This window comes from Dreissena polymorpha, chromosome 2 (genome assembly GCF_020536995.1).
Source record: "Dreissena polymorpha isolate Duluth1 chromosome 2, UMN_Dpol_1.0, whole genome shotgun sequence".
Lineage (NCBI taxonomy): Eukaryota > Metazoa > Mollusca > Bivalvia > Myida > Dreissenidae > Dreissena > Dreissena polymorpha.
The window spans coordinates 135,269,449-135,287,914 of record NC_068356.1 but is presented as its reverse complement, the minus strand read 5'-3'; the positions used below and the strand labels follow the sequence as shown (position 1 = coordinate 135,287,914).

Here is an 18,466-nt window from a genome sequence, read left to right as displayed (position 1 = left end):
AAAAAAATACTGTATCCCGCTGCCTTAGCAATCACGTGCGGAATGTTCGAAAATTATACCGTCCCATTCGCGCATGCGCAGTACGCAGTTTTGCGTGTCCGTTGTATTTGGATAATTAAAATATCGATTGCAGCTGAAACTGTGCTGTAGAATAGATTAATGCCATTATTTTAGCTTTGACAGGAGTCAAAAAGAAAATCAATTTAGTTTACTGTAAACGACACGCTTACCTCAAAGGCAACTTTAATCCAATGCTAATAACAATAAAGTTACAACGATATACACTTCCAGTGTCTGTTCTTAAGGTGTTATGCATGACAAACACACAATCCGAAATACGTTTTGGATTCGTTCGATGCTTTAAACATATTTTTTACTGTAATAAAAAAACACCACGTCCATATTGTTGTCCAAAATGTTTCGTCACCGAAATGACGTCACACAAGTACGTCATAAATTGCGTAATCAAGTGATGAAAATAAAATACGGAAAGCTGGTTCTGTAATAGATCTATATTTTTAAAGAAATAATTGACGACTTAGAAAATTGATGGGATAAATTGATTACTAGGTCGGTGCCGAATAAAGCGAAGTTCATTTGGCTCTGCCCGTAAATCTGAACCACTCAACATATTAATGGTTGTTCATTGCTGAAATTAAATTCAATTATTGAATATTAAAATTGTTCATGGTTCATATAAATTGGTCATGTTTGAATAGTTTATTCGGTATAATAAAATAAATATTACATGTCTGACAGGGTGACAGTAAATTTGTCAACTTTCGGAAAAATACTGTCAACCTTGGCTTCGCCTCGGTTGACAGTATTTCCTCAAGTTGACAAATTTACTGTCACCCTGTCAGCCATGTAATATTTATATAATATAAAAATATTTTTATTTTCGGTGCGCGTAATGTGACGTCATTAAATGGGTCGACGTAGTCCGGCTAGTATGGTAATACGGAATTGGAAACAGCGAGTAGCGTAATACGGGATTTTTTATTTCAACGATTGATATTACCTGTGTTTTGTCAAAAGCATTAAACAGTTATATAATATAGATCTATATGTTTAAAATAACGCAATCAGTCAGTGACCTAATGCACATATATGAAGCTTACAATATGGACGAAAGGCGATCATATATTAACAAATAATTTTCTAAAGTTTTGCGATCGAGTGTTAACATTTTAATTTAAAAAATAAACAGCATGAATCAGCACGCAATTAATGAATTGAATGTTCTAACTTCTTAAATTTGATCCAAGTATCCGAAATACACATCAGTTAGTTCAAATGCTTTTATGAACATATATTTACATTTATCATACCGCTGCATTGATACCTGCCTGATATAACACTGAATGATATATTTGTATATCAGTTAAACAGGAAGTTCTTTTATCAGTCGATGATAGGTGGTAGGTCAAAATACTTGGAATCATATATAAGGTAATAATATATTGTGTAATCGAATCAGATTCAACAAAGCAAACAATTTGATACCAATATGTACTAGAGGATCTATATTTTGATCACAAAATGCACGCAAACATTAAAAAAAAACTTGTTTTACAAATATTAAGCGCAAGTTCTCATGACGTTTTAGCGATTTTGTTTATTATTTCTTTAAAATCGGGGACGTAGAGGTATGATAAACAGAAACAAAACAGTTTATTGTCTTATCTTTTTGTAAAAAATCAGGCTCGGCAGGAATAAAGTAAAGCCAAGCCGTTATATTATTCTAAGCTTGCCTGATATATTACAAAAATATCAGGGTGTAATCTGTTATTCGTTATGTTTGCTGCAGATATGAATGGTATCTGGCTTACCGGTAACTGTGACAATTTTAAAACATGCACGGCTTCACGCCATTGGTTCATATACAGAAAGTCTTTTCATCTCGCATAGCATACACGTCACAGCGTTTTAAGTACTGTTAAAATAAAAAAGTAGTATAATTACTAGTACGACTATTCAATAATAATGTTAATGTTAATGTTAGTGTTAATAATAATAATAATGTCGGGTATAAGTCATGCGATGTACATTTTTCGCTTTATATATAAAGCATGCATTCTCTTATTCATGCATCCATAGTGTTGAATCATTTGTTTTCATTTATTGTTAAAGAATTGGTTATCAAATAAAGTTAGCACTCTAAACAGTCGTTCTTTGTAACCGCAAACAACAACTACTAAGTGAACTTCTTTGATAGGATACCTCTATATTCATGTGCATCGTTATGAGCGTTATAATACATTAAGTTACTTATAATACTCTACAACTACTTCAAGCAGATTCATTCTGGTCATACAAAATTGATATGTTTTTCTACAAAAATAGAGCGACATTGTTGACAATGATATATATCTTGAAAGGAGAAACACATATCTATGTTGTATGAGACATTCAGGAAAATGTTCAAGTCCTATCCGCATTTGTGAATTATTGTTTAGAATTCGACCTCTGACAACTATGCTTGAAATGGCCATGAATGACAATGAAGTCCATTAAAATGCAATTTAAGACCAGCCCTTTTTGGTAACATTTTTTAAAAGCCAATAAAAATGGGTAATAGCCATGTATGACATTAAAAAATGTCTGTGAAACAATTCATTTATAAATGGACAATTTTACTGGAAGTCTTAGGTAAAGAATATAATAGCCGGACAAAGACTCTGTAAAAATTAATGAAAACTCAACAGAAAACATGTCATTTAAAAATCGAACAATTAGATAAAAGCCAAGAAGGCCAGGAAAGACCGCAAATTCGAAAACCATAATGTAAGACCTACAAATTCGGCCGGTAGCTTTAAAATAACGACAACTCTGGGTAATACAATTAATAATGACACTCTGGCTCTGGATAATTAAAATAGGTCAGAATAATAAGAGGCCACCATTAAAGACAGACACATCTTTGAAATTTCATGCAATATTGATAATTTTGGTAAACCGAGTTCTCTGTATGGTGTGGTTTAAATGGTCGGTCATAATGGGAAGCGATTTTTCAGACCAATCAACTCTTGGAAACAGTCATGCAAGAAATAAAAATATTGTGTTATGAAAGGCCAACAACGCTGTGTGTTGTTTAATTCCTCTTTGGGAATCATTAATGATCGACACGTGTAAGTAAAACAACTAGTCTCGTTGAAGTTATAACGGAACGACAACTTTTGAACAAATCCAGAAGTAATGACAAAACTGTGAAACGATTCAAATGCCCTTACATTAGTATTTATAGAATTTTCAAAAAGCTCTTTTTTTTTACAAATTTACATACAACAAAAATTCGGATTGTAAAACTAGTGTGCAAAATACAATTTAAAAAAAAAAACACTGTCCGTATCTAATTGACAAATAAGCGGACCAAAGTCAATTAGTTTGAATGACAGCTGACGCATGGTCAAGCTGACAATCAAAGTAATTGACTTTGGTCCGCTTTATCGCCGCTACAAACATTGTGTGTTCTGGGAACATACGGATCCTTATATGAAAGTTTACTGACTGGGCTGAGCAATCGACTATTTGCGATTAGTAATTTATGACCTAACAAAATTGCATCACTATCTAACAACTTACGCAAAAAAATGAACCGCAAGTTAACGAGGACACTCCACTTAATTGTCCAAACATAAATTACAACAAACATAAATACTAAAAAGATAGCAACCCCGAGGTTAAGCAATGTCTTCATATTCAAATCGTTAAAATCTTACTAGCTAATTAGAAATTAGAACCAGCTTCGCAATAAATCTGGAATAGACCACCAAGGGATGGAAGGATTACAAGAGTTTCATGGGAATTGAGAGAAGCTTTCGTGCCTGTAACAACTGTTCAAATGTATTCATCGAAAGTAAAACAAATACAAAAAAGAATAAATCTGCTATGTTCAGACGCAGATAATACTTAAAGACTTTCATATTTTAGCAAATAATTTAACGGACACGGTTGACAATGAAATCTTTGTGACGGCATGCCTTCTAACCATATGTAGATGTACTTTACAATACACGTTGAATGGGCACAATTTCTCAGACACAGTATTTTCTTTGCCAAAAGAAAAATATTAGAAGAAGCTCAGCAATCAACTAGATGAAACATCTGTACAAATTTAATAAACATGAATTTGCCATCTTTTTGCGTTCTTTTAGCATTACTTGTGTGCAGTGAAGTGCGCTGTTATGTGTTGCTAAGATCTAAAAAAGTTTCTCGCTAAGTTAACTTTAAATTATAATGTACCTAAATAGAATGTGAGAGATTTTGATATAGAAATGCATTTTATTACATTTTCTTGATAAATATCCTACCAAAACAAGTTTAGCAAGTCTTCATGCCTTACCTTTTTGGCGATGACTATTTTTCCTAATTGGCATTAACATGTTTAACTGTCCGTTTTTAACGTCAATTCTTTGCGGATATTTTCTGCAAGTGAATTATTTACATCGGGTAGTCTTGGAATCAGAAATAAATGAAATTCTTGCCGGTTAAATATACCCAGTCCCCTGTTCTGGTGTATTTCAAATAAACTACATCGTTCGAGACTGTTGAATAGGGTAAACATTATGGTTTAACTGACGTGTATATTAAAAATTCCCAGATGAAAACTCAAAAACAATGAAAATGTGTGTTTGATCATTTTCTCTGCAATGCTTCTCGGTATCTTTCAACAAAATCAGAGATTGAACAACGGTATCCGTATCTCCGTGCGCGCGCCAGTGTCTTAATGGTTTCGCAGACGTTAATTTGTTTTCTGAAGGAAAATCTGGAAAATCAATGGTTAGAGAATTGCGGAAACGACTTTTCGAGATTCTTCTTGGATTTAAGAATCGATTCAAAAACAAACGGCTTTAATAATTTAGTATGAGTGAGAATATTCAATTGAAATAATTTGTTTTGGATTACATCTGTAATTGAGCATTTAATAAAAAGCGAATCAACTTCGTTTGCAATTCATTCAAATGAAAGTTTGAAAATTATTCGTTAACTAATAACTGAAAGCTCAGTTGATTGATATATTCGAAAATGATCTAGAAACTCCTTCAGGTAGAAGAATTGCTTGGAATAGTGTGTAGGAAACAGTATTTTACCACAAACGACGAATATCTGGATTAACATTGTGTTTACAATGGCGAGAATCATAAAGAAGATAAAGTAAGTAGGATTAATTAATCTTATCTCAAACATTTACTTCGTTGGACGAACACGTAAAATACGTTTTTTTCAATCGTATGTAAATATTATTTAATTTATTTCGAGGAAAAATTATAATAAAACATTTGTAAAGACATTAGTTTATTTAATAAAACCCATTGACATTTCATTTGCGTTTATGTGATTTTAATAATTTGAGGAAAATAATTTCAAAAGCGATTGTTCACTTGCTTACAAACGTAAATTGGAAAAACATGTACCAGTCCAAAAATATGAATCCATGCAAAATATGCGATTCGATCGAATATATGGGAAAAAACGATAGCATTACTCACCATTGTTTGCCTAAATTCATTTCTTAAATTTATGTCTTTATTAAATATCAGCATGTTTGCACAAACTTGCCTGTCACACTTATACAAGTTACAATTTATTTATTGCATATCAAAATGGGTCCTATCGCAAACGTCACAAACATTTGGAAGATGTATACGAATGAAGACCTTGTTATTTATTTGAACCCTTGCGCAAAGTAAGTTTGTACGGTTTATATAATTGTGCGAACAGTATGGCATGCGAGCAAAACAAGAATAATTATTAGAGATTCAGTCGATCGGTTTTTAACTTTATTTACACGTTGAGGTTCAGAGCGTTGTAAACTGAGCGCCTGGTTTTTCGTAACAAGCGACTGCTTGAGCACCGTGGAACACGTGCTTCCAGATTAAGAATCCCCGGGTATGACCCTGGTTTAAGCGGTGAGTTTCCCAAAACGCCACCTTTTTCACAAGATTTATTCCAAACAGATAGATGATTGTAAAGCTATTTCGATATAATATTTCTGGAAGCCGCACGCCTTATCGCATCTGGACTTGATGTGATGTTTATTATTGCATGGTTATCTTTCCTCCCCGCTACGTTTTTACCGGAAGTTTAACTTTCGGAGCGGCCTTGAGATTTCACCTCATAAAAAAACAGCCTATGTATGATTTTCAAGAGCATTTGATAATGAATTTAAGCGTCCTAATTTCATTATCTTAACAAGGCGTGCCAAAGGATGTGACATATGCATTCTAGACCTATGCATTTCAGGGGATGGGGGTCACTACATTTATTAACAATTTACAAAATTTGACAATGCAGAAACAATGCAGAAATGTAAAGTCATGACCACTTGCCTTTAGTTGTTATTTTGAATTTTCTCGGGGACGGCGCAGCATAATAACTGAACACGATACATAATTTGGTCATAGTGTGGAAAACACAATACAAAATATTATTTGATTCCTTTCTGAGCATGTTAAGTCACAAACATAAAATACAGTTATAAACGTAAATCAGCGACGTGCAACACTGGCCATTCACTAATTTAAAGCACGTATTAGAAATCGACATATTATCTGATACTTGGGGTTTATAATGCTACGTAATAGATCAAACATCAATCGTTAAATAGTTGCCTAAACAATAATTCAAATAAACATTTTCTTAAAATTGTCTATTTTACGTTTTACCAAAAAGCATGGTAACGGCACGCTGCACATTGTCTGGTCATGAAGAATAATAATCCGAAGTTATATTAAAATGCATGACCTTTGAAATTGAATTTTGACATTAACCCTTCAAATAGGAGAACATGGAATTTGTTAGCCAAAAAAATGGTTTTGTCATGGGGAATAATACTCCCCATTTACATTTGAGTCCCCCAAAACATGTTAAACGAAAACAGATGAAACGGAAATTCATTAACTTTGACCTTGAATTGTGACATTGACCCTCAGACAAGGAGAATGGTGGTTGTATATGACACGTTGTATGGTAACGGGGAATAATTATTTAAAGTTACTAGTATTTTTAAATACTCCAAGACATTCAAGTTACATAACAGAAAGATAATGTATAACCATGACGTTGAATTGTAACGATGACCTTTGACGGTGACACATGGGAGTTGTATTGAATATACTGTTTGGTACCGAATCCGGATAGGGCCAAGTTGATTGTCGCGTGTCGACCTTCGAGGTCGACGCACGACATTCAAGCGACGCACGATATGACACTCGTCATTTGAAGTCGACATGCGACAATCAAGATTCGAGTGCCACATATCGCGTGGGTTTTAGCACACAAAATATCAGAAAATCTTGACTGTCGACTGAATTATCGACTGTCATATCGTGCTTCGCGATGAATGTCGCGTGTCGACATCAATTGTCGTGTGTCAACCTTCGAGCGCGACACTCGACATTTGAGCGACGCACGATAAGACGCGCGACATGCGATACGACACTCGACACTATATCGAGCAAATATCGCGCAAATGTCGCCTGTCGACCTAAAATTCCCTAGGTCGACACGCGACATTTGCTCGACGCACGATACGACGCGCGACACACGATATTACACTTGACTCTATATCGAGCAAATATCGCGCAAGTGTCGCAAGTCGACCACTGTGGGGGTCATTTTTTCAACTGCAAGCACTGTGCTATAGTAACTTTTTCAGCAACAAGTAAAAAATGGCTGAAAAAGTTAATATAATACAGCTTTCAGTTGAAAAAATTATTTCCACACCGGTCGACATGAGACACGCGATATTTGCTCGATAAAGTGTCGAGTGTCATATCGTGCGTCGCGCGTCGTATCAATGCGGTAGTACGATAACGAAAGTGCGACAATACGATGGCGACAGTGCCATAGTACGATGGCGACAATGCGATAATATGATGACGACAGTACGATAACGCGATAGTACGATGGCGACAGTGCGATAATACGATGGCGACAGTGCGACAATACGATAGTGCGATAAAGCGATGGCGACAATGCGATCATACGATGACGACAGTACGATAACGCGATAGTACGATTGCGACAATGCGATGATACGATGGCGACAGTACGATATGAATATCGAATTGCCGCCATCGTACTATCGCACTGTCGTCATCGTGCTGTCGCACTGTCTCATTGTCGTCATGGTACCATTTTGTTGTCGCATTGTCGCCCTTGTACTATCGTATTGTCGCCATCGTACTATCGCACTTTCGCAGTATCGCCGTCGGATTTTTATGTGTTACCACGATGACACTAACGGTATTCCGTTCCAAATTATTCAATCGTTTCGCGTTTCAACGCTTTATAATTTTCAGGTTTTTAAATCGTCAAAAGATGCATATAATGCCTATTTTAGAGCACGGTAAATGTTCAGTATAACTGTTTCCTCACAAATATCATAACTAAAACGAAAGTTTGCGGATCTGAAACAACTTTTTTTATTTTGTCAATTTACCAAAACGTGAAAAGGCCCCTTTAAACGACCGACATAAATTTAACGTGAGGTCTGCTTTGGTATAGTATGCCGAGTTTCCCTTATTTAAGTGTAAAGTACCTCGTGAATCGGTGGAAAACTAATGAAATAAATGATGAGCCGACTTGTCTACCCTTTGAAAGATGTAAGTGGCAAAACGCTTGAGTGGTCCTCTATTGTTTTGTATTTTTTACTTGTTTCAGAACATGGAAGAAAATTATCGTATACACTGTATTGCTTGCTGCGGTAGGACAACTCGTTTGGCTTTATCGTAAGTGTAATACAACGGTTACGTCCCTTTGTTCATAGATAATATAAAACGACTAAACGTGTGACACCGTGAACATGTAACATAATACCCGATATCCGAACACTGTCTTTTATTGGAAAGCTAATCATTTATTTTTCTTTTCTTTTTAAAATCACCTATCAACATTATAACCAACTGGATAAACACATGTTTGTCATTTTTGTGAGTAATTGCACCTAAAATGCAATTCTTTTGTTGTTTTTTGTTTGGCGTTTTTCCTTGATTGTTTTCGTATTGATGTAAAATATGTCATTTATTAGTCATTCACTTGTATTCAGGAAAGAACCAGAAATTATCAGCTCTCAAACGTGATGAAAAGCTGCTATTGAAGACATTAAATCATTCAAACCATAACCGGAAGTCCACGATGCGCACGCCACCACCGGAACTTCCTACCCTTCTCTGGTGGGATTCAGTGTACACGAGCGTCGATGACATCCGGGTTTGCGGGGACTTCCGTTGCCGCGTGAGCAACGACCGGAAGTTACAGAATCATACTGAAACAAAGGTATCGACAAACAACACGTAATGCAATGTTCTAAATTTGTGAACCCCGGTTAAATTACAGAATTGTATGAGTTTACATTTATGTCGGTTTGCTAATGTTGGTAGGTTTGTATTTCGGTCGGAAGGAAGCTGTATGATTTATTGTGACTTTATCAATCTCGATTACTAGAGAGTTCGACTTCACTTCGATATTGACCAATCAATTTGTTCACTGCAAGTGAAAAAGTTATGCATTAGGTGAACTAGTATAAAGAACAGTATAAAACGTAAGATGTTTATACGTCGTGTTGTTTGCATTGATGACCAAAATCTGTTCGGTCGGCAATAGTTTTATTTTAAATAAAATATTCCTATCTTTATTTGCTTCAGTTTCTTTATCTTCTCAACTTTATTTTCTTGAACGTCTTCTTGTATGGTCATATATCATTTCATTAAGTTCATAGTATTGCCCAAATTTTGCATTTTTCTCGTGTATGTAAGACATAGCATATTATCAGTAGATTTGAAGGTTTGAGTCATTACTTTATTGATTTCTTTACATACAAGTATATGTGAAATACTCAGAATGCCAAATCTTAACTTCTAAACTGTATGAGCAAAACTTCTAAAATCGGATCCAAGAAAATTTAAACTTTCAGTTGTCAAATGATAGGGAAAATTGCGTTCTTACCTCTTTCAGATATTCATATTTTACGCCTCGCATTTTAAACCGTACGTCCTGCCATTACCGAGGAAAAGGGGACATCTGTGGTCCCTCATTCACGAAGAGTCCCCTAGAAACGCTTACCTGCTCTCGCACGTTCCCACTTTGTCCTTTTTCAACTTTACTTCATCATACAACATGAAATCGGATTATCCAATCACTACACAGTGTACTGATTGGCTACAAGATAACACATACGTGCTGCCATTGGTGGATAAAAATAGACTGCGACAGTTTGGTTTGGCTACAATTTTGTACCTACAAAGTGACTGCGATGTGCCATCTGACAGGGATAATTTCGTTAAACTTTTACAAGCATACATTCCGGTAGATTCCTACGGCTCGTGTCTGCACAACAAAGATATGCCGAAAAGGTATTGACCATCAGGGCTCTTCTTTGTTCAATGGCCCAATCCCGCATGCACAGGAAATATCATTTGACCTAATTTATCTCAATGTTTATAATGTTTTGGTCTTCACATAATCTATATTTTGCCGCTCAAAAAAGCACAATTTAAAAAATAAAACGCGTGTATATGTCAGAGTTTATTAACTGGATTCATTGCAGAGTCTTCACGTTAAACTTATGTGCTGACTTGCCCCAGTGACTTTTCGTGGAGAAAATGTTTAATTTTGAGCCAAAGTAGGTGAAACTTATCCCGGCTAATGGCTGATGTGTGTTTGTCTGGTGCGGAAAGGAGGGCGAAGTCCAGCTGTTTGCGTCAGTCAGTCGTGAATTCGATCCATCCATACACTTGCTTAAAATACCAAACCTCTGGTTGCTTCTTCGGTTTTTACTTAAGCAATGACCTCAATCTTATAAATATAAACCAAATAAAATGTGTTTATGTTTTTCGCCGGTATTTACTGAACCTTAAACAAATGTACTTATATTAACTTAAAAAAATCATTTTCTTTTCTCTCGAAATTTATGTTAACGTCACTTCAGGCTCCGTTTTGAGGACAGTATGGCTCCACTAGATGACAAGGAGTTCTTCCGGTTCGCCGCGCGTTACAAGTTTACGTTGGCGTTGGAAAACTACGTTTGCGACGATTACGTCACGGAAAAATTGTGGCGGCCATTACGTCTCGGGTCGATTCCGATTGTTTTCGGAGCCCCCAACGTTTTGGTAATGTTTATGTCAGAAACGTTTACACACTATTCGTGGTGGTGGTGATGATGATGATGATGATGATGATGATGATGATGATGATGATGATGATGATGATGATGATGACGACGATGACGACGACGATGATAATGATGTTGATGATTCGCGTTTTATAAGTTCTTGTCAACAAAGCGACAATTTACAGATGTGTACATTTGTTTGTATTTCTGTTCATTGATGTGGAAGAGAAGTTAATTTCAACAGTCCAAACAAATCCTGATAAACAGGAAATATTTTTTTTAAATAAAATTTAAGTGGGTTGTGAGTTGGTGGTATATGTAATAAATTTAATATACGAGTATGTGATGTTGTATATGATAAAAATTATCATGGTGAAATTGCATATGGGCGTACAAGAATTCTCCAAAAGTCTATACTCATAGTGCAATGGACATATTCATTGTTTCCTTTAATATTCAAGAATTTTTAAGGTAAAAATCCTCTTTTTTCGTTAACTTGTTACCAAACTTTATTTCCTGAGGGCACTTACAGTCCTGGGAGGGATAACTATGACAAACACTAGGGTAAAAATCAAAATTTTTATTAATCCCCCACCACATGTTTTTACCTCAATCATTTTTTTTTTACAATTTTCGCTGTTATGAACATAAGTATTGATTAACCAGCACTTAGTTGGTGTATATTTATACATTTTATAAAACATGTTGTACATTATTTGTAAGCAAACAAATCGGACCAGAAATAGTTCAAACTGCTCACGAATCAATGATATTAAGAATCGTTTTAAGTTTTCATAATCAGATTTGGTTATTGTGTGTTTTTGTAAAAATGATGGATGGATCATAATAAAACTATAACGCAACAAACAATATGATTACTTGGTATTTTTACCTAAACCTGTTAATATAAATGCTTTTTATAATGCACAAGATGAGGGAAATTTTGACAGGGTAAATAATGGGTATTGTTCAAACTTCTGAGTAGTTTTCGAATTTCATTTGATTCGTGTATTGACCAAACTATAATATGGGAATAGTTTTGAATAATTATAATAGCATTCAAAAAACGTTGAATAAAAGAGTCTGTCTTTTGTGGGATTCTTATCCGGGACCTCCAACGGTAAATGCGACCGCTCTACCCCTATACTGTGTGTGTGCATTTCAAAGTTAATTAAGTCCTTTCGCGCATAAGGCAGCATTACCTTGCAACCGGGAAGGTCCCAACGCTCAAACCTTGTAATATGACCATCAACCAAACGCTCACGCTTCCGGGAACGAATCTTTAGCCAGGGTCGCCTAGTAAAGAAGAGCATGTACCAGTCACTGCGCTAACCGGAAAGCTACCTTAATACCATACATAGGCGTCGCGCAAATGTACTTATATATTGTTTTGTTTTGACCTTATGTTCGTAATTTTAAACATATACTGAGAACACGTTTTGAAGGATCGACATGTTTGACGTTAGGCAGTTTTACAATAAATTCGTTAAAGGTTTATATCCTCAAATGAAGTTTATTTTAGTAGAGGCAAGAACTTTTTTATGAGACGATTATTATTAAATAGTGTTAATTCGTTGCTTGAACTTTTCGCATAAATCAAATCATTAGTTTTGCTTTCAGGATCACTTGCCGTCAAATACATCTGCGATAATGGTCGAAGACTTCCGAAGTGTAGCGGAACTTGCCGAATTCATCAAACTCTTGGACACGAACGATAATCTCTACAAAGAATATCTTGCATTCAAAGAACAACCAATCGAAAACCTCCATTTAAAAGAAATTTTAGAAAATCGCGACTGGTCACCAGAATGTTGTGACCGAAAGTCTCATTCCGCGTCACATGTTTTAAAACAGTCGACCGAAGGATTACTCACCACAAAATATGATTCCATTTTTACCGGATTCGAGTGTTTCCTCTGTAATCAGGTGCATAATATAGCCGCGGATGAATACAAAGGCGTGAAAGGGCTTGAATATATTTCAAACCCGGAGCAGTATTATTGCCCATCACCACGAAAATTCGACCAAAATGGTCGCTACAGTGTTCATAACGAATCATGGTCCAAAGAGTGGACTTTTGGGAAGTTTGAGGCGCTTGCAATGAAACAGGTTTTTGAGCAACAGAAAAGAACACAGGAAAAAGAGTTCATGAGAATCGCAAATCAGTTGATGGAAGCGGAAGAAACAGGCAAAGCTGATTATAAATGAAGTTTTTTTCTGCAGCGGTGTATTGATCTGAGCTATTTGGAGTCACCATATAATGGCCACATAGGCGTGTCAATTAAACAAAGTTATGATAGACGAGTGGTAAGGGGGGATTTCTCATTAAGAATGATGGAAAGAGGCGTTTTAACGCTGTTTTAAGATTCGCAATTTAAACTAAAACGGAGAAAATTTGACTGCTGTTGATTAATTTGTCAACTGTACAGAACTGTGGTTATCGGTTGATGTTTTCCCATGATATCTTGGCTTGTTTCAATGTAGTTCACAAGCATCTATTTACGTATTAATACACTGTTGTTACATTAATGCAGAAAAACAACTATCCTCTCAACCGTAGCTAAGTCAACAGAGATAACATAGTATAACATAGTATAATGTGGATAATTGTTAGATGTGTGATGGTGAAAATATATATAGATAAGCATTAAACTAGGCCTTTTATGTAACTTAGGAAAAAATACGAATCAAACCAAGGGTTGTAGTAATTTTAAACACTGCATTTTTTTAAACCCGCATATAATGCCTTAAAGAATAAATCAAATTGCACATTAAACCGTAACATGAGCATATAGAGTTATATGCAGATTATGTAATGTGTCCTATCTCAGTCTTGATGACAGTAATTGACTTTAAACTGTAATTGCGTCCCTTCGTATTTTTGGAAGAGGCCCTACATTTTCTGGGAAAAAACATTATACATTTACTGCGCTTCAATTGTGTATTAAAGTCACTATCACGCTCACCAATACATACGGCTACTGTATTATGCTATATACAAACATTCGACAATAAGTAGTACCATACGATGGTTAATTACAATAGGAAGACCTTAAAAACAAGTAACATGGATGTAAAAACGTTATATTACAAGCATTCGGCAAGTTTTAAGCATCTAAATATCGTTCCACGATGTAATCTACTTTCGCTTTCGAGTCAGGATCGGATATATTCGGGTTGCGTTCATTTGCATAATTTATACAATATAACGAAGTAAAACTCCAGCTGCTGGAGCAGTATTGAATTCTCATTAAAAACAATTAGTTGGTCCTTTATTTAAGGCAAGTGACCGATTGCCCAAACAGTACAAAACAGCACAATACAGCACAATACAAACCAACATAAACACAAAATATGAATAAAGCTGGGGTCACCGCCTTGGAACGGTCAATGCAAAGCAATGGTTATAGAGCGCTCAACCTCACACTTGGCCCAGCAATATTCTTAATACATTTAAGTGTAAATAAAATTTAACGTCATAGCATTGTAACTCAAATCAAACAATAATAAAAGGGAATTAAAACGCATTCAATTTAATTACAATTTAATTACTCAATGGTATTGAAGATACCAGAGCAACAGAGTTACAACTTTTTGACGAACGATAAAATGAAACTACAAACAAGTGTCAACTACATTCCTTCTTTATAGAAAAAGATTTAAGAATATAGCGTCATTAAGTTAATATTTCAGATAATCATCGCGCAAATAAGCCATTTTCGCATTCGCTAAGTTCCATTTACCCAGAATTCATTTTGATTTCACAGAATGATTATTCATGAGAGCTACGTCATGCTTCCGACGCTTACCGTATCCAATCTCGTGTTCGCCCGTAAATGTTCGGATATTTCACGGGAGATATAAATGGAATTATTTGTGGCCACAAAAAAATAAAAACGAGCATTTTGTATCTCGTTAAATTAATTCAACCAGACAACATCTAACGTTGAAATTTTGCATTTTGCTAAAAGGAACATTGATTTTTTTATGGGTTAGCTTTATTTAACGAAATATTCGATATTTTTGAGCGTGATTGTTACTTTAACGTTTGAGATTGGAATATAGGGATAATACACGTTTTCGAGGGCATGATCATCTGCGGGCGCTCGAAAAATCCGTTCCTGCCCGAGTGCGCGGCACGAGCGCAGGAACGGATCTGAGAGCGCCCGCAGATGATCATGTCCGAGAAAATGTGTATTTTCGCTATTATTGCATAAACAAATCACACATACCAAAATAAATTAAAATAACATTGAAAAAAATAATTTTTGTTCATTCGACATCGACAAAATAATTTGATTATTTGAATACAGTTAAATGTTGTGTTTTACATATGCCTCACTCGGTCATCCTCCGAAATGACGAGGCTGTACCTTCGGATAGGCAGCTTTCGATTTAAAATGTGTTTAAACAGTGGATTAATGCAAAATTGAAATGCAGCCGCGCAAAGTAAGAAATGAGGAATTATTTTGGAATTTACAGCAGGAACGTTGAAGGTACATAAACACTTACATTTACAGCATAGTCTTTTGAAAGTGTTGAGTAAATAACCTTAACTTCATTGACGTTGCCAATACAATAAAGCTCTTGTCAAGAGAGTGAAGATGGCATAATTTGAAAAGTGGATTGAAGTAGTCATTATCCCTGCATGCATGAGGAAACTGGTGCTTATTCACTTCCCCATTATGCCTGGAAAGTCGTCGAAGGCTGGAGAAGGGAAGTAACTGTGCGTGGACCAGATTATGGATATGAAAAACACATAACAGGGCTTGAACGGCACCTGAATCGCCTTGTTAATACACGATTTCTCCCGTTCAAGCCCTCCTTTTGCCAAGTTTCTGCACCCCGCCAGAGGGCATAATAGATAGAGTTTATGCAATAATAGTGAACATTTGTAACATTTGAGCCTTACTTAGTGAAAACGTAAAGACACAATTGAAAAACAAAACAAAACAAAAACCATACAGTCTGATTGCGCATAGTACATAGTTTATCATTAACGATGCGATCTTTTTGTTTTCAGAGTAACAGGCTCGGTATAGTTTTCATTCTAGTCAAAGCATTATGTTGTACATTTTGTTCAAACATTGTTCAGTGGTTATTCAATGCATTCACCTCAAGAACAGGAAAATACTGAATTCAAACACGATGCGAAGATGCTCATTTAGAAAATTATTTATTCCAACCGGAAGCGGATATGCACTATGCGCACGCCTCCAACGGAACATCCGATTTTGCTCTAATGGAATTCTGTCTCAGACGACGACGGCGATGATTATGATGATGATGATGTTGTTGTTGTTGGTGATGATAATGCTGCTGCTGATGATGTTGTTGTTGTTGATGATGATGATGATGATGATGATGATGATGATGATGATGATGATGATGATGATGATGATAATGTTTTTAGTAATCGCCTATTTAGTAATGTAGCGATGATATTGATTATATTAAGTTACATTATACTTATCTGCAGGTCTAGACAAAGTCTAAAATACTCATATTCATCTTAAGAATACTTGACTACTTATTGCAAGTAATTATCGCAAAAACAATCCAAGGTTTAAACACGACCATAAAACAGCTTTGAAGTGAAGAACATTTAATTTAAGTTGAAGCTGGTTTACCGAAATCAATATTTAAAATCCTGTTTATTATAAATAAGGATGAGCAGAATTTTTATTTATTTAATTGTGTATGAGATTAAATTTCAAAGTGGCGGTTAATAAGGATGGCACACAAAAAGAGGAAGTTTTCAAAAATTCGAAATCGTGCTCGCGACATTATTACCTTATATTGATTAGTAATATTCCTGTTCTATTGCATTGCATTTCAGTCTGTAATTATTACTGATATACATGTACGTGGAGCAACTGCAATTTAATCACCGCAAACATTCATCAAAATGACCTTTGCAGTGTTCAAAACGAAGCGTACATAAAAGAGTTCGTGAAAATAGCACATCAGTTCATTGAAGTGGTAGAAGCAGTCAAAGCTGTTTGTAAATGTAAAAGAATACAATACATCGAATGAACTAGAGTGTTTTTTTTTACTTAAAAATGGAGGTACTCCTACAGAGATGATTGTCGAATGCGTGTCAACAATCCAAAATGTAATTGCAGAACATAGTTTCTATACTGGGGACATATTATTTTGCCCTGTCTCTTTGTTTGTTAGTTTGTTTGCGTCAAACTTTAACAGTGGCCATAACTTTTGCAATATTTAAGATAGCAACTTGATATTTGGCATGAATGTTTATCTCATGGAGCTGCACATTTTGAGTGTTGAAAGGTCAAGATCATCCTTCAAGTTCAAAGGTCAAATATATGGGGAGACATAGTGTTTCACAAACACATCTTTTTAGAACTCAAGGTGGTTCGAATAAGACAACATATCATTGTATATTGAAAGGTAAAATGAAAATATAATTTTATGCAAATGTAGTTTTGGGAAATTATCATTTCAACAAAAGGTTGGAATTTCGCATGCGCTATCCTTACGAATATTCACTTCGTAATTGCTTTAGAGCTTCTTGTTTATGCCAAGATTTTTTTTAATAAATACACGAATTAAATTTTCTGATTGACCAGGATATTTGTGCAAACCTTTTCAAAGATTGTTTATTAAACTTAAAGGGGCCTTTTCACAGATGCTGGCATTTATTAGAGTTTTTCATTAAATGAAACTGAGCTCCAACCACTGACCCTTGGAGTAAAAGTCTATCACTTAGACCACTCGGCCATCCGTGCTCATACAATGAGTGATGTATTTTATACTTTATATAAGAAATCCTCGTCCTATCACAAAATATAACGACAACAACAGAACTCTCAAAATTATTCATCAACAATCGTTTCGTGTGCACCGCTTTATAATTTTCAGGTTGTTTAATCGTCAAAAGATGAAAAAAATGGAGATTTTAAAGCATTGTAAATATTAGTTTTTACTGTTTTCTCACAAATACCATAATTACAACGACAATTTGCGAATGTAAAACATTTTTTTTTTAATTTTGTCAATGTACCAAAACGTGGAAATGCCTCTTTAATATATCGAAAGCAAGTTTAGTCAGGTAATGTATTTGTAACGATCTTTTCCCAAGTTTTCATACAAAATGCAATTAAAGTATTATAAATGATACCCGGATGCAAAAAGAAGAATAAACAATATAGACTACAAAGATTCAACTTAAATATCATTTACATTCAGCTAGCATGTGCTGAGTTGCATAAACCTTTATTAATTGCGAATTAGTGTGATTTAGTTTTTCCTAGGACGTTTTAAAATAACTTGATATTTCGCAATGATAAAGAACATTATACAATTGAATCAGAAGCAAAACCACAA

General features: G+C 35.1%; 2 protein-coding genes across 4 annotated transcripts in view; one reads left to right on the top strand and one right to left on the bottom strand.

Moving 5' to 3' along the window:
• LOC127869103 (alpha-(1,3)-fucosyltransferase 10-like) overlaps positions 1-13,768 on the top strand; it is a 109,904-nt gene extending 96,136 nt beyond the window's left edge. The window contains exon 7 of the mRNA XM_052411426.1: positions 13,226-13,768. Coding sequence (XP_052267386.1) covers positions 13,226-13,324 — 99 coding nt within the window. The 3' untranslated portion in view covers positions 13,325-13,768. The remainder of the gene's footprint in view (positions 1-13,225) is intronic.
• Positions 1-18,466, bottom strand: part of LOC127869107 (uncharacterized) — a 147,196-nt gene that overhangs the window by 54,658 nt on the left and 74,072 nt on the right. The window lies entirely within an intron of this gene.